The sequence below is a fragment of the Onychostoma macrolepis genome, chromosome 23, assembly GCF_012432095.1.
Source record: "Onychostoma macrolepis isolate SWU-2019 chromosome 23, ASM1243209v1, whole genome shotgun sequence".
Taxonomy (NCBI): domain Eukaryota; kingdom Metazoa; phylum Chordata; class Actinopteri; order Cypriniformes; family Cyprinidae; genus Onychostoma; species Onychostoma macrolepis.
In genome coordinates, this window is record NC_081177.1 from 19,403,464 (window position 1) to 19,429,982 (window position 26,519).

General features: G+C 37.2%; 1 protein-coding gene across 3 annotated transcripts in view; it reads right to left on the bottom strand.

Moving 5' to 3' along the window:
* nol4lb (nucleolar protein 4-like b) overlaps positions 1-26,281 on the bottom strand; it is a 97,708-nt gene extending 71,427 nt beyond the window's left edge. Inside the window, exons 1-5 of one of the 3 annotated variants that reach the window (XM_058764128.1) lie at positions 22,591-23,003; positions 22,104-22,472; positions 6,389-6,544; positions 3,279-3,390; positions 199-308 (exon numbers count right to left, since the gene is read on the bottom strand). In XM_058764128.1, the coding sequence (XP_058620111.1) occupies positions 199-308; positions 3,279-3,390; positions 6,389-6,544; positions 22,104-22,439 (714 nt within the window). In that variant the 5' untranslated portion in view covers positions 22,440-22,472; positions 22,591-23,003. Of the gene's footprint in view, positions 1-198; positions 309-3,278; positions 3,391-6,388; positions 6,545-22,103; positions 23,004-26,180 lie in introns of those variants that run through there. The other 2 variants (XM_058764130.1, XM_058764129.1) reach the window with 2 other exon arrangements.
* Between the last annotated feature and the right edge of the window lie 238 nt (positions 26,282-26,519).

Below are 26,519 nucleotides of genomic sequence, written 5' to 3' on the forward strand. Positions count from 1 at the left end.
AGTGAAGTGTGACATTTTTTTACAATCTGATAAAAATAAATAAATTCAAACTGAAGTAAAACACCTCCTGTCAGTAATGCACAACACCCACAATGATTTCTGCGCCATCTGGATGAACTGAAATGAGACTTGGCTGTTTACATGCTGAATGTATGTCGGTCAATAAATATGCATAGATGTTAGAGAAGACTGCTGTACCTGCTCGTTGTTGTTCATGCACTGTAGTTTCTTCTGTTTCAAGTAGGTTGTCGTGAGGGGCATGTTGTAGTCTATGAGGTCAGCCGCCAGAGAAGTTGGTTGGTTATTTTCTGAGAAAGCATGAGAGATTTACAATGGTTAGACCATACAAATAAAATAATCACAACAGGAAAAGTGACTAATTCAGAGATTCATATAAAGAGTGTGTGAATAAAGTAAATGTTATTTCTCTAAACTGTCACTAGAGGGCAGTATCTGCCCCAGTGTTTTCTGCAGGCACGCTTCTGCCTCAGATTAACAGTGTCAAACAAAGGCCTAATTATAAAAAAAAAAAATTCCATATGCAAATTACATTAATATTCATTGACAAATGTGTAGATATTTAAATCCATTTTCTGCTCACAGCTGTTATATTTTCATCCAAAGCCACTGTAATGATGTCCTGTGATTTGTGTGAAAAACCACTGTGAATATTTGTGTGAAGATCATAATAATGCTTCTGACTTTGACAGTAATAATTTCTGATTTGTTTAGTGTCTGTGCGTGTAGTTGTGTGTGTTTATGCACACATATACCCTCAATTTTAAAGGGATAGTTCACCCAAAAATGAAAATTCTGCCATAAATTACTCACCCTCATGTCGTTCCGTGAAATGTTTAAGTCTGGGAAAGGTAGTAAGGACATTGTTAAAATAGAGAAGAAATTGTTGAATAAAGTCATTGTTTGTTTTCTTTGCACACAAAAAAAGTATTCTCGTAGCTTCATTAAAATTACGGTTGAACCACTGATGTCACATGGACTATTTTAACGATGCCCTTATTACCTTTCTAGGCCTTGAAAATGGTAGTATCCTTGCTGTCTATGCAGGGTCAGAAAGCTCTCAGATTTCATCAAAATATCTTGATTTCTGTTCTGAAGATGAACAAAGGTCTTACAGGTTTGGAATGACACGAGGGTGAGTAATTAATGACAAAATTTTCATTTTTGGGTGAACTATCCCTTTAAGTGCACCGACGGTATGGTCCTCCTAAGTTTTCTTGAAGAAGGTCTAAAACATAAGGAATTCCCAACAATTTCCTTTAGATTTCATAAATGTTGAAGCATTTTTAGTCATATAACAGCCTTCTCATTAATTGATTTTATCGGCTTTGAGTTAAAAGAGCCATGAAGCAACCCATTACCTGCTGATAATCTCACGCACATATACACACACAGTAATGGATGAGCTGTTTGCTGTGTATTGATCAACTTCATTTTCTCATTTCATATGGATTTACCACAACAAACTAAAGAAGAAAATCTTTCAGGATCTAGATCACAGCTAAAACCAACAATGGTAATAATGGTTAATAATGGTTACAGGTAAAAATGATTTTCAGACGATTTCCAGTTTTGTCAGGCTTCAAAAAAGACGCTGATGCTGTTCAATAAGTTTTTCACCTGAGACTGCCAAAAAAAAAAAAAACACAAACATTACTGAAGCTAATAGTTAGCACCACGCATTATGAAAAAGAACTTAAGCATGCTTTTAAAAAGAGTGCTTACTATGGAAATAATGTACTTTACATTCAGTTCACACTTAATTATATATATTTTAATGTTTTCAAACACTTAACTGCATGTACAATTAAATGAAATTGTATTATAGTATATTAAATGCAGAATTTTGACCCACTTAAGTAATACATCTTTATATGTAATTTCATAATTACTTACACCGTCTTTGAAACATGTTAAAACATGGTAACTTTAATGTCATTTTTAATGTAATTGAAATATTTTAACTATTTTGTAAATATTTGTTTAAAAAACTTAATTTATTACAATATATTATCTTTAAATTAAATCTCAAACAACACACCACAGTTAAACATTATAAGTACTTTAAATGTGCCTTAGCATGTTAACATTAGTTTCATCAAAGAACGAAGCAAGAGGATGTTGAGCTAAACAAAAACCAATAATTAGCTTATATTTAGCCACTACACTGTAGGAAAAAGGTGTGTTGACATGATTTCACCACATCCTCAACATGTGCTACTAATATCACTTCTTCTGTATGTATCTATATATAAATTACGCATGAAACCGCAAGGCAGCAACAGCAGATATTTAGATAAGAGAGCCAATATCAACCACAGCCTGAGTGTCAATTAAAGACAAGTGAGTGTACAGTAATTAATTACTCTGAATAATTCAGCACTGAACTTTCGTACAGCCGGCTGGAGGGGGGAGGTCTGTGCACCCCCACGGGCAAGAAGCCAATTAGTTGCTCTCTTTATGAGCAACACCCAACCTAAGCCCAACGTTGACACAACGCTTTGACAGCTCAGGCCTGGGAGGTGTTGTCTATCTGTTTATCTCAGCAAGCGGGACGTTTGAGAGCAGTTCTTCTGATTGGCATCCCGCACTGCTGAGGTCGGACTAACTGGTATTGCAGTTTCTCCAAACCGACAAAAAACTGAGTTTTATCCATTTTTTTCATCCCAATGAAAATTTCCCAATCAAATTCCTCCCCCAATGGATTCCACCCACAATCCCTCTCTCTCTCTCTCTGTAGAAATAATCTGGTTTCAGAGGCATTTTCTTTGTTAAAAGGCCTGTAATTGGGCTAATTGCAGTGTGTAGGGAGGCTAACAGGACACTCCAGTGACTGCAGCCTAATCAGAGGGTGTTGAGATGTGTGTGTATGTGTGTGTGTGTGTGTGTGTGTGTGTGTGTGTGTGTGTGTGTGTGTGGGAGGAGGTGTGGTCAGAGGGGGTTTCATTAGCTTCAGGCTGGCGCGACAGGGGAAGCTCGTTACAGGGTGGGCAGGGGACAAAAGGGACGAGAGGGGGTTTTCTTAACAAAGACAATGAGTTATCCAATGAAGCATTATGGGTTTGAATATGTATACATATATGGGAATGAATAGTTTCTAGCTTGTCATTTTTTTGATTAGAGTCAATGAGTTCACAAACTGCCCTTGGAGTTAATAAATAAAGCCATAAAACGTACTTATCTAAAGTGATCCAGGTTGGTTGATTTGTTTGTGATCTGATCCTGTTTTGTGTGTGTGCGTGTGTGTGTGTGCACGATACCTTTGAACTCTGCTCCGCTGGGGCTGATGTGCATCCTCTTCTGACATTCTCCACAGCTCATCAGGAAACGGGTCACCGCCTCTCTGGGCAGGAACGCATACGTCTCTGCAATCTGACGCACAAACACACACCTTATTAAACTTCACTTTAGGATTTTTTAGGACTCAATGATTAAATCCCAATTCAGAGTGTTATGGAATTCACGCTCAGAATTGCCTTTGTGCTTAATTTATGGTAAAATGTTTTCAAATAAGAAATTATAGCAACAATTAAAAAGACAGAAAAAAGAAAAGCATTAATTATTTATTTTTTTATTTATTATTTTAATTTGTGGGTATTTGATTTGGAGTACTTATTTAGCTGCCATTACCTAAAATGTTAAAATCTTAGGTTTATGCAAAATGTTCATTAATTTATACATTTATTCATTTAAATTTGGCATTTCATCTAAGTTTTGCAGGGGACGTGCACAAGTAATCATCTAGCTGTTATTACTTAAAAGTTTTATTGTCTTTTATAAGAGAAGTGGTAAAGTAATCACCATCAGTATTTTTGTCTTATGTGTGTCTTCAATCATAGTCTTCATTCATTCATACATTAATTCCAATAAGTTTAGACAAGTTGTGAAACCATTACTGGTGATGTAAATTTCATGTAAGCGTCATGCTGGTTATTTTAACTTGCATTATAATTAATTACATGTTTGCGTAAACTTATCAACCTTTTCCCTCACATTTTGCATATTTGAGACATCTTCTATCTATCATAGAGGCAGAGTAACAATGGTTTATTCCCATTCTGAACAGAGAGCTGTAGCGAGGCAGTAAAAGCAAACAGAAGAGATGATTAGCTGACAGACATGGTGTGAATGCTTAGATGTTTTATTACAATACTGTCATCAAGTCCAGGACTAATAATCCCAGGGGGACTATCATATTGATATCTTTACATTCAAAGAGCTGACCTTCCCTCTCTCTCACACACACACACACACACACAAACACCTCCCTCTCACTTTCTACTGTATGTCTATATGAAGGATAAAATAATTAACTGTGTGAGAGTGCTCATAATTGTTCTTGTCAAAACATTTCTCTGTCCCACACACACACAGTGAGATTCAAATCATGTCATGTACACAAACGCATGTAGCTAGAGTGCTGCTGCCATCTGAAATTCTTTTTTTTTTCATCTTTTTTTTACTTTAACCCTTCCTTCCTTCGCATCTGTTTAGTTTCGCCCTCCTCTACCTTTTTGCCATTACACTGGACAAAGAAATAGAGAAAGTACACCCCCACATTGAAAGTCCCTTGTGTCTCTCTAATCTCCCATGAGGCTCTAACAAACAAGCATGGGCGGCCATGGAATCACAGCTGGAGGGTATAGAATGTACGCGTGTGCATTACGAAGGCAGAAGCTGAACTAAACACACAAACCCCACTGCTGCAGTGATACAACAGCCAAAAAACCTGAGCTTTCTTCTTTCCAGCACCCTGATTCCAGCCGGAGATCCTAAGAGGAACAGGCACACAAATCCTGATACCCAGGGAAAAGCTCTCCTCAAGGCCCTGCCCTCCCCTCATAGACCAGCAGCTGTCAAGCACGATAGGAACAAGGAAAAGTGTAGAGGACACAATATGTGCGAGTATATAAAACATATCGCAGAAATTATTAATATAACAAAACCAAAAACAAGCTTATTAATGCTTTTATTAGTAATACCTTGTATGTTAAAGATACTGACTGTAAATGCACGTGAGAGCAAACATGCACTTTTGTAACTGTCCAAGAGAGGGCAGCAGCACTGGACCTGTGGATCTCAGCACAACCACCAGACCAGGTGAGAGCGGCCCGTGTCACTCTCACTTCCCATGTTTCCATGACAGCACATGTGTGATACGGAGTTCTAAAGATGTTCACCGCAGACCTAAATATATCTTCTAAATATGAGCTGATCCTCATCTCTGCCTACAACAATGCAGAGAATGAAAGAAATGCACAATGTAAGACAGAAAGAAAGTGTAAGCAGAATAGAAAGAACATGCAGAAATACACAATACAAAAGAGAGAGAAAAGAAAGCTAGAAAGACAAAAAACAAAAAGAAATACAGAAATAAAAATGAAATGCAAAAATGTGAACATATGGGGAAAAAATGTAGAAATGCAATACATTGAGAAAGAAAGAAATACTTGAGATATTGAGTATGTGTCTGTTCTGTTTTTTTGTTTGTTTGTTTTTTGTTTTCTTTTTGGATGTTATGTATGGAAAAAATAAATAAAAATGTTACAAAAAAAACAAAAAAAAGAGAAAGAAATACAGAAAGAAAAATTTAATTCAGAAAACAATGCAAAAAGAAAAGAAATTCAGAAAGAAAAATAATCAGACTGAATAAAAGAAAGAAAGAAAGAAAGAAATGTATAAAGAAAGAAATGCATGAAGAAAAATGCATGAAGAAAGAAATACATAAGAAAGAAAGAAAGATGCAGAAATGCAGAAATAAATGCACAAAGAAAGAAAGAAATGTATAAAGAAGAAAATAAATGCATGGAGAAAGAAATGCATGAGGAAATACATAAAGAAAAAGAATGCAGAAATGCATAAAGAAAGAAACGTGAAGAAAATGCATGAAGAAAGGAAGAAATGCAGAAAAAATAAAACGAAGAAAAATGCACATAAGTGCAAACACAGAAAAAATAAGATAAATAAAAAATGTGATTGCAGAAGTATAGAAAGGAATTTTTTTAAATAAAAATAAATAAAATAAAGGCAGAAATAAATTCAGAAAGAAAGAAAAGAAAAAAGAAAAAGTTCTACATAGCCTCCAGCTTTCATTTACTAGGTAATGTTGGCGTATTCTGACTGATTCACCCGAAATTCACAGAGGCCAGCAATTCTCTGCTACAAATCACACCAGGACAACACACAGCAGAAGCTGCTCGCTTCTGTTCATGAGAATCACAGAGGAAATAAATCAAATTGACAGAGTAAGGGACACTTTAAGTGACAGACAGATACAGCCGGTCAAAAAGGGTCACACGGGGTATTAAATCTAAACATACTTCCATGTCTGATCAGAGACTATGAGAAAGTAGTTGCTTGCTTTCCTCACCGCTTTATACGTTTTCTTCTGTCCGGCGTGTTTGGGTGCTTTGGCCGGGTCGGAGCTGATCTCCACGTGCATGGCATAGATGATGTCATAGAAGTCCTCCACCACAGCGACCCTCTTGAGAGAGGAGTTCTCCGGCCCCGAGCCCCCGTCCACACACTGAAATCACACAAAGAAGTAGACTTATTTCATATACTTAAGCAATGTCACACAAGCAAAAATGATGTTATACTTTATTATACCATTGTATTATCATAACGAACTGACAAACACATTCTCAGTCAAATGTAATTCTGTGCTGTAAAACAACAGTGTTTTGGTAATATGATTATAGATTTTATCTTTTGAAATATATTTCCTTTGTTCAGCAGATTTAATTTATTTTCCTTTTTTGACATTAAAATAGTTCCATCATGACAACTCTTGGAAGATTTTAACATGGTAATGGATATGACAATGTTAATGTACAAACAGCAGCTTTTGTTATTGCTGTTGTTGTAGATTATTGCTGCTGCAAAGCAAGTTCAGGAATCTGGTACTGCCGATACATGACAATACAGTGCTGTGAGTATTTAAGACATAGGGCCTACTGCTGCTGCACAAATGGCATGTATAATAACCCCTAGCAGATCTATACAGGTGGAGCTGGGGGAGGTGGAGGGTTTCAGAGGAACTCTGAAAGCACGCTGTGAACTGCTCTAGTGAATGCTGACCAGCAATTTAAATGTAAAACAGTAAGCTCATTGGCTGCATATGTAACATGAACCAATCAGCTTGTGCCAAGCAGTTTAACTCTGTGAATATCATCAGTTTGCGTTAAGCACCCATCAGTCTGCGCCATCTAGGGTTTTATGACAGAACTTGACATTGTCATTCTGTTCAGTGTGACTGGTTAAAATTACAGGGCCAGCACAGGGTGTGTGTGTGTGTGTGTGTGTGTGTGTGTGCACGTGTTCACTACCAGATTCTTTTAGCAGTAAATGATAGAAAAAGACCTTAATGGCAAATTTATTTATGAATACAATTTGGATGGTACATTTGCAAAGTGGAATTTAATAATCATTGAAGCACAAAATATCACCCACTGTATAAGACCAGCACTACTGTCAGCTGATATGGGCTAGTGGCAAAAATATAATTTAATAAATGTCTTTTTTTATAGGTGCATGTAGTTTTAAAAAAAAATATTATATATAACATATATATATGGCCCCTTCATACTTTAAAAGTATTGAGAAACATATTTCACACATTCTGTTTGTTTCGCACAGCATCAGGTTTAGAGCAGTAAATGGTAGTTTGGGGATCCAGTTCCCATCGGACGGCCAGCCTCGTTACCACGGTAACCGCTACTGGCCTCTTGGGTAGGTGTGTGGGGCAGCGGGGTCATGTGACACACACAGAACCTCCAAGTCAAAGTTGGACTAGCTAACTCAAATCATCATCCGTATCTTCTATTCCTCTCATCGCCCGCGTCACATGCAGTGATGTTCTTCGCCTCCACCACATCCCCCACTCAGTCCCCTCCACCACCCGGTACAGGGCCACGGGGTTACCATGGCAGCAAGGGTGTATCGGCAAAACAGCATCTCATCGACTCCCATCATTTTACTGTTAATGATTACTTGTACCACAACGTGATGATTTGAGAGTGGAATATAAGAATAGTTTTACACCAAACATGAAACTATGCGTTCTGACACGCGGCGAGCCTCTGTAGTAATGTGACACACGCTCACGCATGTTTACTGCTGGATTCCACTCCACTACATTAACTTCAGGAGATAGGACACGTGTGCCAGGCTCTGCCAATGTGTGTGTGTTAGAGATTCATGCTGCTGTAGCATGATGCCGCCTGGCCTTCAACCCCCCACCCCCCTTTTCCCAGCGTTGCGGGGCACATCAGCGGCCTGGGACGATAGCGTGTGTGACAGCAGCAGCCCAACCACACGCGCCAATGTGGGACACGGGAAGGAGGGGGTCAGCGCAGCACCTTCAGGCGCAGCAGACAGGACACTCGCGCATGCCCGTACTAACACACAGGGCGCACCTCAAGGCACTGAGGATAGGACAGAGAAAGATCCCCCTTCCCCCACCGCCTGCACGGGGTCAAAGTCACCGAACCCTGAGAGGGTAAAAGCAGGCTGTCCTGCACACACGCTCACAGCCCGATATTAGCATTTTCTTTGTGCCACTGCAACATGGCATCACATGCATGCATATAAATCAAGTGCAATTTTATTGCATCAAAAATTAAGACATAATGGCTGCCAAAAACCTAGGTGGGCAGTGCATCATACCTAGTGCAAATTTAGGTTTCTGTGTTCTGAGATGCCCTCGTCTGGTGGATTTTTTGAAGGCAGCATAAATGCATCCTTCACTTTCTGTGATATCTCACAATCCTGCGCAACATTTGGTTGGAAGAACAAAAATGGTATCTGATGGAATGGTTGAAAATAGTAAATTAGTTTATAGATGTGCATTTTTTTCAACCAATAGATAAATACTGTTGTTATTTATATATCTTCTGAACAATGTTCATCAAAAAGGGTACAAATGCTTCACATACATTTTTTGTTGACATCAAAAGGCAGCGTTCACAATCAAGCTCAGTATTTTGAACAGTATTTAAGGTGTAAATTTGTTCATCTTTTAGTAGATGCTAGCCAAATTAGCCATATGTTAACATAAGGTGTGGTCACATTTATCACCACCAAATTTCATGGGTAAAACCCAGTCATTTCACTAGGAATCTGGGTGATTGGGAGTTTTAGGTAAAGTTGAAATTTCCCCACACATATTTCACTCAGGATCAAGTTGGTGACCAACAAAAAGCTGCTTGTTTTGAAAGTGCTTTACATATTCTACACTACTGACAACTGACAATGGACCAGTTTTGCAACATTTTTGCTTAAATTTCTCCTAATGTGACTGATGTAAGTGAAACGAAACATCAAAAAAAACAAAAAAAAACTTGATTCAATCCTTTGCTTGTTGATTGGAAGGATATGAATGTGAGTTTATGGTAGGGTTGGGCGATATAACCAAAATCTTATATCATGATATGAGTAATATTATTTCACGGTAACAATACATATCACAATACAGTTATTTTTGCTTTAAACAAGGTCTTTATGATATCAAAGTTTTGATATCATAGATATTTCATAATTATTGTTGCCAATATAAAAACTAATACTAGCCTAAATTAAAAAAAAAACTAAACTAAAGCTCACTTGAAGACAAGTGAACAGTCAGCAATTAAATAATAAGAAAATACTTACAAGCAATAAGACAAAAAACTACAGTAGAACAAATAAATAGGGAATGCTACATACATTGTATGAAGTAATCAAATGAATCATTTTGCAAATTAAATATATATATTTCTTATTAAAGTTACAAAAGTGTTTTAATCAAGAGCAGTGAGAGATTTTTTCCTCATTTGTTGTTTGATTAACATGAATGACAGACAGCAGGAATATTAGACTGCTGTCACTTTAAGAGCTGCCCAGATCTAATATACTGTTACACATGCGTTTTCTTTCTCAGTTGTTTGCTTTCAGGCATTTTGACACATACAAGTGTGTGTATTTAACCATTTAAGGCCTATAAAGTGGCAAAAACAACTCGCCCAAAAATAAATGAACAAATAAAAAGATATGCATGAATGAAGCGTTCATGTTAAGATCAATGACATGCATTTAAATATAGAAAGGTGAATTTAGGGTGAATTTTCAGTTCAACCAAACTTTAAAATATATATTTTTTATAAATATAAAATTTTTTAATATATATTTATTTATATTATATTATATTATATTATATTATATTATATTATATTATATTATATTATATTATATTATATTATATTATATTATATTATATATTATATTATATTTGCATCACTTTTATATTGTTAGGCACTTTTAACATTTCCATGATTTTTGTGCTGTTTTTGTTGCTAGAACATTACTCAGTTTCCATTAACAGACCAGGCAGAAGGGCACCATTTCCGACACAGTGAAAAACTGCCCGAAATGAGCAGATTAACAAAATGAGCGAGGGGAATTATTCCTTCACTCCACCTCCACCTCTATAAGCGGATGCTTGTGCTGTTTTTAAACCCTCACACTTTTTCTACCTCCTCTATTCCCTTAATTTCTCACATACCCCCCTCTATGAACACCTCTAACCCAGAACCTCACTGTCTTTCTCCCTCACTCCATTTCTCCTCTGCTCTTCCAGGCCCCTCGTTCCTTCCAGCAGCACCAGATAATTACAGCTTTCCCTCTTTCGCTTTTAATCTCTCCCTCAACACTCTCTCCTTTCTGCTACTCTGTTTCTTCTCTTGCTTCCACTCACAGGTCCCGGACCAAACAGCCCTGTTGCTAGGAGACAAGCTGGGTCGGAGCAGGAGTGGCGGCGACGGCAGCTCCCCCACGTCTCCGCCTCTCTGGAAACAAGGGATGGAGGGATGGTGGAAGAGTTCAGTGGAGGGGAGAAGCCCTTCAGACATGTGTGCTCAGCCAAAAGGAAGAGACAGACACCGACCCCCCCACCGACATACAGACATCCAAACAAACAATAATGACAAAAATGCAGAAATTCACAAAGAACTTGCACACCTGCACAACATGCCGAGCTCGGCATGGTGAATTCAGGGTGCAAAACCTGCTGATAGCGACAAACATTTACGGTACTGAAATATGGCAGACGGGGGGCCTGGCTGAACCTGTCTGTCCTAATTTTCAACAACGGGTCTGTACCCTCTCCAGGACGAGTGCTTTGCGTTTTGGCACACATCCAGAATTGATTCTCAAGTAAATCTATAGTTTTAAGGACATATCAATGTTTTTACCAGAAAAGAGAACAAAAAACAATAACTATGGAAATGAAAGGGAATGCGCGACATGGGGGGCGTGAAGAGGGTTTTATCTTGCGCAGAGAGATGGACAGGATCGAGTGGGAGTGAAATGAGTTTGACTGGGTTAGTGCTAATTGTGACAGGCGGTCACAGTTTATGGGCTAATCTTGGCAAATGGCTGCGTAGATAAACAAACTGCTGGCTAAATGATGGAGTCTGTGTGTGTTCACGAGACTAACAAGAGAGCAAGAGGGGAAGATCACACACGTATTCGCTCGTTCCAAAATCTTGTGAGCATCCCACAGAGGCAGCACTTTTTAAGGCATCGTTGGCAAGCTCCTGACATGAAGACTGTTCCAAAAAGTAGCAAACTTAATTATGCAGCCTCCACAGATACTTTCTTTTAAGGCAACATGTAGAAAGCAATCTAAGAATGCATTGCAACAAACTCCAAATATTTGTTGATTATAGTATATTTTATTGAAAAGTACTAATAAAATAAATAAATGTTTAAAATGCACTATTTTTGTGGGCTGCATTGTTATACTTATTAGAGCATCATGCCAGTAGCCTAGCAATATACTAACGCCAAACTACCATTGGTCAGTAAGATTTTTCTTTTAAAGAAATAAATACTTTTATTCATCAAGGATGCATTAAATTGATCAAAAGACATAGTACAGACATTTATAATGTCACAAAAGAATTTGCAGCTTCATACTGGTCAACGCTGCACATTTGTGTATTCAAAGTGCAAACAATTTGAATCTGCATTGGGAAATGTTTTGCCTCGTGTTCCTCACGAGAACTTACAAACTGGTGGATTTCTATTGAGATAACACCATTTTGCCGGCAGTATTTCACCATACAAAGGCAAATGTGACGTCACCCTTAGAATGATTTCTGAAGGATCATGTGATACTGAAGAGTAACGATGCTGAAAATTCAGCTTTGTCTTCACAGGAATAAATTACATTTTAAAATATACTCAAATAGAAAAGAGTTACTTTTAAATGTAATAATATTTTACAATTTTTCTGTTTTTACTCTATTATTTGATACCGACCACGAAGTTTTAAACAGTAATATATGAGTTTTGTTAGTATTATTTTATAGAACATATATGATTGAGTTAAATGAGTTAAAAGTATTTTTGTTTGAGTATTTCTGTTTATAGTTAAAAAATATTAGATTTTATTTTAAAAATTTTCTTCCTTAGCCTTGCATAAGAAGTGCTATTTGTGTTACTATTTATGTCACTTGTGAAGTTCAAATATCAGTTAGGATGCTGCCTTAAGGTGTGTTCACATTAACAAATAAAAGTCCATTGTCATTGTCAGTATTGCAGCTATATCAAAGTTAACACAGAAGTCACTTTAAAAAAAGAATAGCTTTCTCCATGGGGAACTTTTTCAGCCTCACGCCAAAATCCCCAATTTTTGGATTCCTTTTGGAATGCCAGGATTTCACCAATGAAATTTTGGCAAACAACGGATAAATGTGACTGCACCTTTACAAGATAGCTAGCTGCATATGTAGGCCGTAGTCATTGGGGCATCTCACTAGCTTTTAGATCTACTGCTGTATCTCTTGATCTGCCCTCTCTCAGTCCCATAAGGCTTCTCACCTATATACCCTCAACTTTCTTTCCCTTGTTCCTCTTTCTGTCTCTCCTTTCTCTCCTCTCCTAATGCCTATGTCGCCTTTCTACCAGGTAAAGTGCGTGATCAGTTTTCTCGATGGAGTGCTGTGTATTCTGTTAGTGAAGTGCACTGACGTTGTATGTTTTGGCCGTATTGACTCTCAGGGCATGAGCTGTGTGTGTGTGTGCGCGTGTGTTGAAATAAGATTGGACACACACTTGGGGTTACACTGATCCATTAGGATTTATAGGGGCGTCAAACGCACACACCTGAGTGAATGCATATGCAGAGTGAATGATAATGCACTGCAAATGACAGTGTAGCGATAAGGCTCACTGTAACTCGGAGCCCGGAGCCAATTAAAACATTGTTAATTTATCCTGCTCTAGAGCACCGAGACTCTTCACCATGGCAACCGCAGGAATGCAGGGAGACCAGAATACGCAGCCACTCACCTCACAGGCTGTCCTGCAGTCACTACAGTGTGCAGACGCAGTGAGATGCTGACAGTGGAAATGAAGATGAGTGACTGCTTGTATTGTGTTCTGCTCTTGTATTTTCAGCAGTGATGCAGCTGTGAATAAGAAACCAGGCCAGATAAGCAGCCAGCATTTGAGCTGTTGTAGATTATTAGCCTACGGTTGATTAACGTTAACATTTTTTTTCTACCAAAAGCCATGTCAGTGTACTAGGTGCATCACAATTTGCGTACACTTTTGCACTATTCTATGTCAAAATAGTGTGAGTAGTGTGTTCACACCGTCATTTTTTTTTTTTATAGAACACCATTGTGTTCTATAAATTTTTTTATAGAATTTATGATTTATTTTGTCATTCATTCATCCATTCATTCATTCAAAATAAATTAATTCGGATTTGAAAATTTTGGGCAAACAACATATGTTGTATACATACAAACAACAAAAATATTTAATGGTTCAGTATGTTGTCTTTGCACCAAACAGACAGAGATATGATTTCACAAATGTGACTTTATATCTTCCTATATAATAAATAAAGCCACTTTATGAGACAAAAAGTCACACTGTGAGATATAAAATTGCTCATTTATTTCCTGAAGTGTGACGCTGTGATCTCACAGTGTGGTATTATTTTTTATTTTAAACTTTATCTCACAATTACCTTTTTTCTAAGGTGGAAATTGTTCATATAATGTCTAAACCAAATGCATACCCTTCAGCTTAATTAGCTTCAGTTTTATCATCCTCCACTTTGTAAATATCTGCAACATCAACACTGAAAAACTCTTTTTTAGCCACTGAAGATCAGTTAGAAGCGTACAAAAGTGCACGCTGTTCTCTACATTATCACTGCATCAGTTATTTCTGAACTCAGTACCTCCAGTAGTTTCAGTCGCATAATATTAATCTTCCTCTAGTTAACAGGAAAATTAGACTTATTTCATTTCTCTGTTCATGGGTGATAAATGAAACTAATCATTTTGGCCTGTCATTAGCTCCCTCCAGCTGTGTGTGTGTGTGTTTCAGTTAGACTTCCAGGGTGGTGGAACGACACTTCCTCTTTTCTCTAATTCATAAATAATCACTCTCTCGGTCTCGTATCTGTCCTCACGGCTGCACAGCTGAATCTACAGCCACAGATACGGCTGGCCTCCTGGGGAAACCAAATTATAGACCGTCCTCCGAATGAAAGGCGTGGTTTTGTGTGAAGACATGAACCTTGTGAATACCCCATGAATATTCAGGACGAGTCACTCTATTTGCAGGTATCAAAAGTAGCTTCACACCGACTTTATTAAAATCAATTAGTTCCACTATGATAGAGTGTGACGCAGTGCTCTCTTCTAATCTCTCATTCCACACACAGCCTCAGTGTCAATGTCATGAAATCAGTTTATTTGAGGTGCATGCTGAAGCTAATGCTGGAGATCTTCTAGCCTGGTCATAGCTGGTTTTGAGCACTTCTTTAGCTGGTCAGGCTGGGAGACCAGCAGCTAAAACCAGCTGAATAGCAGCCTGGCTAAAAAATAATGATTTATTCAATAATTTCTTCTCTTTATTCAAGAAACTGTTGAATAAAGTTGTTATTTTTGTTTTCTTTGCACACAAAAAGTATTCTCATAGCTTCATAAGATTACAGTTTTTTACGGTTTTAACATAAATTTACAGTTAAATACCGTAATTTCATTAACTGATATAATGTTAATATACCTACCTATTGAAGTACTGAAATCTGTTTTGTACTTTTGAAATACACTGATAACCACCAAATGCAGGTGGTGATGAGAAAGTCACATGATGAACCAAAGCCCATCACAAGCAGCTTTTAAATAGTGCACAGTGTCATTCACACAAGCACTAAACACCATCATGGTGAGACTCATTAAACTGAAATATGCAATAAACATTCATTTAACAACATTAGATGTAACATACAACCCTAATAAACATAACTGATAAGAAAAAACTAAGAAAAAACATCAAATTCAAACAATATTTGAAATGCAACGCAGGGAATTCTGGGACCGTCAATTTACGTTTTTTCCCTGTAAATTTTACATTCTTTTTCACTTCCAAAAGCGGTATTTCACCATAAAATTGTCTGAAATGTCTATTACGTTTTTTCAGCGTATATATTAGGGGAACTTACCGTTAACCATTTAACAGTTTTTTACTGTTAAAAATCACGGTCATTTTTTACAGTGTAGGACATGGCGTTACGGGTTTGAGTAATTAATGACAGAATTTTTATTTTTGGGTGAACTATCCCTTTAAGGTACTAATATGCACCTTTTAGGGGTAAATAAGATACAAAGGTGTACCTTTTGAAAAGGCATCACCCCAATGACAGCTTTTGTACCTTACTACCCTATCAACACCCTAAACACTTTAGAAACAGCATAGCAATGCTCTACCATTGCCCTAACATCTTAGTTTCACGTGAGCAAGCACCACTGGCATTTTCTTCAAATAGAGTTTGCTGAATTGTGTGACATTCTGTTACCTGTAGGAGCTCTTAATGAAGTCACGCAGAGAAGAGGACATAGTGTTTGTACACTGGAGAACACCCTGCAAACATGCGTATGGCCCCTACTGCAGCACCACAACACTCTCTGTTCCAATGCATTCGTCTTTTTATCAGATTCTGCCCTCTCCTCTCATCCCCCACCTTCCCTCCCTGTTCCTCTGCTCCTGTTAGCCTTAACACTCACTACCACAATTACTGCTGGAGCTACATCTACAGTTGCTCAACTAGCAGAGGGGGGTCAGGACCGCCGCGTGTGTGTGCCAGTGGTAATCTGAGGGAAAGAGGAGAGGACGGCGAGAGAGAGATGTTTTCTCTCGTTGTTGTGAAGCCGAATAAACCGAGAGCCCTTGATGACCAGTCAGTGGATGTGACAAACTCTTGCTCTTTACTTGCTCTGAATGATTAACCACTCAGATCATTGTCCTTATACAACACCTAAACCAACCAACACACACACACAGGCACTAATCTTACCAGCTGCTCCCCTCCACCTGCTTTTTGTGTGTGTATGTGAGAGAGTGTGTGTAAGAGATATTTGAGCCCCAGGTAACAGCGACTGGGGGGTAGGGGGTATTGCAAGGTAGACCATCTTTGGTGTCCACATGAAAGAGAAAGACAAAGACACTCAAGTTTGTCAAATTAGCAGATCAATTAAAGTTCTCTTTCTCACATGACCTGGTCATAATTTCATGAGCGTTTCTCTCACTTTAATTCTTAGGTAAATTTTGGCCAAAAAGATAAGCAGATAATTATTTTTACGATATGGCTGATAAGTGATAAATGGCAGATAATAATATTATATACTATTTTCTATAAATAAATTCAAAATAAAATAAAAAAATAAAATCAATAATTGTAGATGTTACAAGTGAATTTAGGCATCATAAAATTATAATATACAGTATGACAAATTAATAGTATGATTTTTTAAGGAATTAACAATGATCAGGGTTGTCACTGTTAACTAAAATCAATACTATTAAAAACATTGTTAACTCAAATTAAACTGAAATTAAATATAAATATTGGATTAAAAACAACTGGAAAAAAAAGTTGAAATACTAGAACTACTAAAACTGAAATAAAAATTAATTTAAAGCTGAGCAGAAATATAACAAAAAAAAGCAACAAAAGCATGTAACTGAATTACTAAAATTTCAACTAAAATAACACTGACCGTGATTAAATTATTAATGTTTTTAAAAAGATTACTTTTAAAGATTAGCTTTAGATGACTGAAAAAATAGAGAGATAGATGTAAAAATAGAGTTAATGAGCACAAACAAGTAAATATACTGGCTGATGCCAATAAATCAATAAAAAATAAACAACACGGTACCAATATATGTGTATTCCTATTCATCAGACAACAATTTGTGACTTTCAAAAGTCTGTTTATAGAGAGAACTGACATATAAAGTCTAAAAGAAATTGTTTTAAAAAAAATTAGGACAATTTTTATTTTTAAAAGAGCTAGACAGAATGCAACTGAATGGAAAAGAACAGAGAGTCCTTGAGATGCTCATGGCACAAAATGCTTAAAAAAAGACCCAAAATGCCCATCCCTGATCAGAAATAACAACCACGTCACAGCTCACTGACCGTCCATACAAACACTGCAACTGCAGACCGTGATGATGTCAACGATCGCAAGCATGTTCTCTTCTCTACACCTGCACATGGCTGACCACAAACACAAACAACCATCAAACACTCCCACCCAGTGTGTGCCGAGGGAGGGGCTTTCAGTAATACAGAATAATTTAGCTCAGCGTTTCGGGCTCCTTTAGGGCACTGAGATGAATGGACTGATAAAACAGGCCGTCCCAGTTGAGATGCTCCCTTAGGCGGAGCAGAGGCTAGACTACACACATACAACTGAGGACAGAGTGAGCTATATTTTACACATATTTGAGTTAGTGAGTTTGCAGTCTTTATTGAACACGATGCAATAAACTGCAGTGTGCCACAAAAAAAAATAGCAAGAATCATCTTTCTGTTGAGTCCTCACAGGTGCATGCACAAACTCTGATTCGTTGAGATCATTCTTTTTAGTGAATCAAAACCATACATCGTTCAGCCCGAATGATTTCTAAATCAATGAATCAAAAACATTAAGCATGACAAGTGCAGCCCAATTCATGAACAAATGACTCTTATGAGACAAAAATATACAAAGTATCAAGTGTATCCAGATTCCCAAAGTGACTGAGCTGATTCTTCTACAACATAAATATATATAAAAAAAACAATTGCAAAAAAAAAAAAAAATCTACAACACAACTAATGTATAAATAATACAGCGCAACTAATATAGTACAATAGATGCACAAATTACTCCTATGCATATACTCCTAAATGACGAGCTGCTTCTTTTCAGTGAACCAAAATCATTCAGAATGGCAAGTGTAGCCCAATTCCCTAAATGAATGACTCTTAGGGTCGTTCACACCAAGGATGATAACTATAACTCATTTTAAATCTGTGAGAATAGTGAAGTCCACAGCTATAACAATAATGACAGAGGAATTACTTTCAGAACAATCTTTTCCAGCTGATGAACAATAAAAACACTAACGGCCAATCAGAATCTACTGGACTTTAAAGAGACTGAACATTTAAGGTGTCAGATGTCAAAACTTAAAGTGAGCCCGTTTTTTAGTGAATCAAAAACGTACAATGTAACAAGAGAATTCAGATTCCCAAAATAAGTGAATCTTACAGGTCATGAACAAGAAGTTTGAATCATTTTGAAACATTTCTCTGTATAATTTACAAACATTCAGTCGTGTTTAAGTGTGTAATTGTCCAAATACTTCTTGGGGCCAATGGATTTGACGGTTTTATCTTCTCTTGAGATTCTCACTTCCTTGGCCTACCCCACCCTACAAAATAAAAGAAGCTTTCGGACAAAATAAGCTGAAGAGAGAGCAGTGTTCTTCTGCAACAGTTGCTCAGAGAGAAAGAGAGAGAGAGAGAAAGGGGAGGAAAGAGAGGAACGTTAGGGGCTATTAATAGTGTCCACAGACGCTGGTGTCAACTGCATGTGATGGCTGTGTGACTGTTTCCTCCAGCCACCTCTTTCTCCCTCTCTCAACATCATTTCTTCTTTCTCCTCTCCTGAAATCCCCTCCGCTTTCCCTTGCTCCGTCTCATTGTCATGTTTCTGTCTTACATTGCTATAAAAAAATGCTTTTATTCTTCTCGTCTTACACCTTCATCCCCCTGAACATCATCCTCACGTAACTCTCCTTCACTTTTCATATATTATAAAGTAGTGCTACAGGTCATTTGAGGTGATTCAGATGACCCCTTTACATGTGTGAATGATGTCTGCTGTATTCACACTATTTTAAGCTGTGTGTTTTGATGAGTAATACAGTAAGCGTCTGAGAGAAAACAGTTTGCCAGTCATAACGACAGACTGATCATTATCTTCATACTGAGCTGCGGATCAATCCACTCTAGCGTCGAAACTACTATTACACACAAGCACACCAATGAGATGTAAACATTAGTTTTCACTTAAAATTTGAATTTTTACATACAGTAATGTGAACAAAAGAATGTTAAAGTGATAGTTCGCCCAAAATGTAACATTGTATCATTATTTACTCACCCTCACATTGTTTCAAACCCCTGGGCTGTTGCTTTTTTTTTCTAGGGAACACAAAAGTGGAACTTTCGTAGGAACTTTTGAAGCTACTCTTCCTTATCTCAACAATTTAAAATCGCTAGAGGCTGTGAATCTCTGAGAAGGACTAAAAAAAAGCACCATAAAAACCACCAAAAAAATCATGGAAGCATTGTGAAAGTAGTACATGTCAGTGCTATTATTGATATACTATTATAGTATTTATTCGGATTTTAAATTTGCATCATTCATTTTCATTTTATTTTAATGAAAATTTGACATTATTATTAGTTCTATTTTATTTTTTAATATAGCTCTTATAGCTTTATTTATTTAAGTTTTAGCCAATTTAGTACTTCAACTTATTTCAGTTAATTGCCAAAGTAACATTTTTAAGTAAAAGTACGTTTCTCGTCTAGCATTTTTTCAGATTTTCCTCTGCCGTACCATAGTTTTCTGTGAAGAACAGACAAAAATTTTCATCAACATTCACTGATAATCTGCATTTATGTTTGGAATTCATATGGAAACCATGAGGAGATTTTTATATCAACTATTTTGTGGTGGATTTTTTCCCTCGTCTTGGTCATTGCAAGCTGGAAGAGGAAAATGGAAAACAGCTCCATAACATTGCTTCAGAAAGCGAAAAAATAACCGCATATGGGTATGGAGCAACATGGGAGTGGGAGTAAATACTGTCTGAATTTTCATTTTGAGTTAAATTTTTCCTTTAAAATGTAATCAAAAGAATTTAGGTGACCCTTTGACGTGATTTCTATTAGGTTGGAATTTGTATGACAAGTAAAAGATTCTGTAACCTGGATCTTGTGTTACCTGTGCACATTGCAACACAGTCCCTGCACCGCTTATCGAATGGTGAGGGAATCACTTTCTCTCCATTTTTCCTATTCCTGTCAATTAGCCCCCCTGAGTGAACTGAATGAGAGGCTTGTCTCAAAGAAAGCAGAACACACACATACCCAAAGCAAGAGAGAGTGAGCGAAAATAGTATTTGAATAGGACAAATCTGGGGCAGCCTCTTCATTATGAGGGTACACAACGCGCGGAGGGTGCATCCATCTTAACTTTTCCATCACACCAGTTTCCTTTATCAGTGAAACGGTCATAAGATGAATCTTCATGTGGGCTCCTCTTTATTCCATTTGTTCTGTTGCGAGCTGACCTGCTCACCTCGTCTCTGCCTCTCTATCTCTCCCTATTGCTCTCATACAAACACACATTTCTAACTTGCCTTTTCACCAATAATACCACACACTGCCATATTGTCTCACTAAGCTACACAGGTTAACCAAATCGGCAGGTGTGTTTGGGTTTAGTCAATTATTATAATAAAGTCAACGGCTTGGAAACCTGAACTCTTCAGCTCAGAAAAAGACATTATGAAGATTAATCATTTGAGAAAGATAATGCAAGCATAGGTTATACAAGTCATTCTTATAAAAGACATGCATCCTTTGTGTAAACCTGGTCTCAATACATAAATGTAAAAAAGCAAAATGCAATTTGAAGCAAAAATCATTTTACTTGACTAGACACTTTTCCTAATGGTAAAATGCAAAAAAAAGAGAGAAATGCACAAATAGAGGCAGCATACGCATATTGGAAGAAAATGCTCTAGTTTAGCCATCAAGTGAAATGTACTAAATACTTTTCATGCACTTTGAATACACTTGCATATGCTCAGGTTCAAAGGTCAAGGTAAAAAAATAAAAATAAAATAAAAAATATCAATATTTTTTTCTCAGGTTAACTCCATTTGACCCAAACAAAATGTACTTCCACATAAATCTGTTAAAATGTTATATTTTTTAAAGGAACTCATGAGGGTCAAAAGATGTTCTCTCCGTTGTCTGGTTTTCTTGTCACATGACAACAAAAATGTCTTCCTGCAAGCTGGTTACATTACACTGACTTTTTAAAACCATATTTTTTCACAGCTGATTTATGTATAATACTACTACTATTACTAAAAGTAAAAAGATTGATACAATATAATAAATATTATGCCAAACTATTTATGCCAGCATTTTTCAAAGATTTTTTTTTTCTTTTCTTTTTTTTCACAAACTCTGTACTTGATTTTTCTTTAAGTCCTACAAAAAATACCTTTCAGAAATTGAAAAACATCAAAACTGAAAACATCAATATAGAGAGGTGTATAGTTATTGCCTGTATAAATATCATTTTAATATACATTTTAACTAGTATGCCATCTTAAATGCACATTTCAAAATACATTCGATTCGTTAGCTCTACATTTCATTAATATCCTGAAACTAGTGTTCGCTGTCAGTGACTGATAGTGATAACAGAAAGAGCTTCCGGACAATCGGTTCCCGTGGATACCGGGCGGAGTGGCACACGAACAAGTGGTTACCAGAGACCCGAGAGATATGAGCTCAACTACAGATATACAACCCTAAACAAGATTCACCGGCCGCGAGACGCGTAAACCTGTGCGCCATTGTGCGCGTGGCTCAGAATTTGCATAGGCAAATATTACGCGCTTGATTAACAGACGGGAAAAAGAGCACCCATACTAACCGTTGCCTTGATGGGGACATACAGGACCGGTCTGTCCGCTGCCCCGTTCTCGTTCGGCTTGCCGTCAGTGTTGCCCACCTGGAAACCTTTGGATTTCACCCAGAACTTAAATTTGGCGTTGATGTGGTTGCTCTCGATATAGACGCCCTCCGAGTCGTCGCATTGTAAGAGGGTCTGCAGAATTTTGTTGTATTTTCGCTGGGTGACGGTCTTTGTTTTTCCGGAGTCCCCATAAGTGCGGAGGCACCACTCCTGAAAATCACCAAACATCTCCGCCTCGGACACCGCGGGGCTTCGGCTCCTTCTCGTTAAATCCACCCGTTTTTTGGTTGACATGGCTTTGTCGGTCCTCCTCCGGAACGAAAGAGGCTTCGAAGATATGTAGATAAAGCTCCTAATTTATCGCGAACACCAATGAAAATATTCTTCAAATCACGTTCTGCACAAACACGCGACTTAACGCCAGTGTATTTGTCTATCCTCGCACCTGTTAACGGAGCCGTTTCTTCTGTCCCACAGGATGGCAAACAAATGACAGTCCCGTGTCTCCTGTTGAGGAACTGAAAGAGGGGCAGTCCTACAAACGGTTTTCGCCCACCTGTAAGATGAAGGCTAATTAAACCAATCTGTCCCTCGCCTAAATACCCTAAATACGATGATTAGACTGTGTTAATACGCGTAGGAGCCCAAGAATTGCTTGTAGCGAGGAGCGAACGATCCTCTCAGCCTTCGTCGCTCAGTGATGAACTGCTGCTGCACCTGGAATCGCTCGCCACCTGTTAGAATGAGCTCGAGCCGCGACGCTCCGCGCGCCTGTCCACGCGGAGAACGGGATTGTGCGTGTAACGTGAGATAAGAGGCATACTAACTGACCCACGAGGCGGTAGGATGGGTGGATGGGTTTGAGCGGCGTCCCATGCGCGGTGGGACAGTCCAGATCCAGGAAGTGCTCGCGTTCAGATAGCCCAAATCAGCACAAAGCAGATGAGTGTCCCACAGAAACCAGTTTTAGACCAGGGGGTTACTGTTTGTTGACGTGCTATTTGTTTATTTTATTTTTAGTTAATTACTTTTTTATTTGTTTTATGTCATTTATTAAGTGTATCCAGGCAAAACAGAGTTTAAGGTGCATTAACATTTGTTGAAATTAATTATTTTGGATAAAGATTTTTAAAAGATGAATATAGAAATGAAATGAAAATATGACATTATAAAATACATGATATATAAATACAAGCATCTTTAACTGTATAAATACAGTTTAGGTCTGCTCTGGTGCTATATTTGATTTAAGGGTGTTCACACTGCAGTGAACAGATATCATTTTCAATGAGAGTTGATTACTGGAAATATGAGATACAGACACCATTGGCAAAGCAAAAAAAGTTGAGCAAAGCATGCAAATTAGGGAAGCAGGAACAACCAACATCATAGCAACTCTGAGACCTTCATCAGTTTAATTGCTGTCAGCGTGAACAGGGCTTTACACTGAAACAAAAGCAGTATCAGAGCCGCCTGTGATATTAGGGGCTGAGGTCGGTCAGAGCATGTGTATTTTAGGCTTTTGTGCACTATTGTGTCTTTACAAGGAATTTGGAAGCAACACAAAGCCTGTTAAAAAACAGTCTTAACCCAACTGCTTAAAGTCACGTTTATACTGCAGTTGCTTTTTCTAAAAACTAAACAGTTCCATGAAGGTCAACTAAAAGGTGATTAACAGATCAGTGTTTTCTTTAAAGTATTTAATGCTGCCTTCATGTGCTATTGGACATTTAGATGTTGTTAGAAAAATTAATAAAAATGGACAGTAATTACAGGAATAGTTCTCTCCTCCGCCATGTGTTGCATTTATGGCCCACCCAACTCTGTAACTTGACTATCAAAAATATTAGTTGCCCAGTCGTAAAAACAATTTGAGATGCTATTTGTGTCCAATTTCTGTCTAGAAAACTAATATTTATAATAATTCCACTAGCATGTGAAGGCAGCATGAAACTACTTATTAATTTATATTATCATTATATTTGCTTTACTGTAACTCATATGTGAGTCTTAACCAGTCTTAAGTGTCAATTTTTCAAAATTGAGATTTATACAACATCTGAAAGCTGAATAAATAATCTTTCCATTGATGCGTGTTAGGATCGGACAATATTTGGCTGAGATACAACTATTTGAAAATGAAGTTTTGATACATTTACGGTAAGAAATTTACAAAATATCTTCATGGAACATGATCTTTACTTCATATCCTAATGATTTTTGGCAAAAAAGAAAAATCGATAATTTTGCCCCATACAATGTATTTTTGGCTATTGCTACAAATATACCCCAGCGACTTAAAACTGGTTTTGTGGTCGAGGGTCACATATAGTAGTGCATGGTGCTAGCAACACTAATGCCGGTTTGATTGCTAGAGAATGCATGTGCTGATATAATGCATACTTTGAATGCAATGTAAGTTTCTTTTGATAAAGATGTCAGTCAAATGCATGAATGTAAATAAAATGCCACAGTTAAAGGCCATGGAAATGGCTCTATACGTGAATTTGTATGATAAAAAAAATGTTAATATGTAAATATGTTCATCATTCATTTAAAAAAAATGAAAACTTCGAACCTTGACAACCCAATGTTGTGATGCAGCTATTTTGTACAATTTTCATATAAATGTGCCCTGAGGACAACTGTATTGATCATGAGAGGGTTGTTCTTTCACATTTTAGGAGACTCAGTGGAGTATCGACATAGTCTCGGATCGGATGTCTCTACTAAAATGCCTTGGGAGAAATAAAACTAGATTACTTTTTTTCCAAAAGAAAAATCTGAGAAAATGAGAGATCTCCTTAGTGATTTTTCATGGGTACACACAGACGTCTGCTAGAACAGTTTGATAAAATATAAAGAATAATTCAAGTATATTAGTATTAACCTTTAAATCTGAATCCTCAGCTCAGGGGAGTTCCAGCAACACATTCCTAGAGTACTCAACCAAGTGATTAGAGAGAGAAATACTACTGCAGATGATGAAATAATGTGGGCGATCAAGAAGACCTTGAGTGAACAGTGAGCATGGACGCTCCGTGCAGGGCTGAGTGCGTTTGTGTAACTCCAAGTGCTGTGTGTCTGAGTCAGACACAACATACAGATACACATGCTGTGTGCTGAAAGTACGAACAATTGTGTGACATAGTTGAAAAGAGCTTTCAAATCTTTTACAAAAATCCACATCTCATTGATGTTCCATGAAAACTGAATGCTGAGGTTCTGTTCAGTAAAGTTCTGAAGACCCTGACCTCATTTAATCTACTATTGTGGCTTTTTTTCCATTAGCTTTGAAGCCATCTGTATTCTAGTGTACTCCACAAAGTACAAAAATATGTAGGGTAAACATACCTATTATGCTCACCAAAATCTACATTGAGACATTTTTAGTGCACAAGATATTGGTTTCAGTGCAAAACGTTATGTTAAAATAAAATATTAATCTCTCGCACAAAAAGATTTAATTTTATTTTAAATGACAAAAGCATTTCAATTAAGATATATCTCATTAAATTCAAAAAGACCGGCTGTGCTTACTGGGTACATTTTTGTTGGCTAGTCCAAATGACAGGACTTGTGCTAAATAAATAGTCTAGATCATGTATTAAGTTCATACATATTTTAATATGAACAACTATTATTAACAATATCTATGAAATTATACTTTTTCTTATTGATGTTGCACTGAAGCTGTGTGATTTTCATAGCAGTGCACCTTTTAAGCTCAGCTTAAAATAATATGAAATCTTTAAAAATTACAGCACTGTAAAACCACAGACCAGCAATAAACTGTCAATTTATAATATTATGGATGTAAAAGTGCAAGCCATTAATGCCTGTGAAGTAATATGTTAGCGTAGTACACAATCTTATACAGCTAGTCAGCTAACTGTGTTCTGTAGCATCTGTGCTATGTTGCTAAAGCTATCTTTTGGATCTAAGGTAATTATTTCCCACATCCAAGTTCCAGGTTATAATATGCAAAAGTCTGAACATTAATCTCTTAATTTTACAATAAGTAGTGAAACTTACCCAAAATAAAGGCTTAAACATCTAAAAAACGCACATTTAAGGGGCTCCTCTTTTGGTGAAAATTTTTAGACAGCTTTCAAAATGGCCGCCAGACAGTGTGAACACATGGAGACTCATATCTCAGCGTGCAATGATCTGATGGACTTGAAATTACAGGAAGTATATAGTAACAAACATATCAATTGGTTAAGACATCAAGTAGGATAATAAATTATTTTTTCTTTTTATAATCTGATCTCAAAAATGGAAGTGTGCATAATAGGTACGTGAGCTTAATAGGTACGTTTACCCTACAGCTTAAAAAAAATGTTTCCAGGAAAACAAACAAAACGTTAGTGG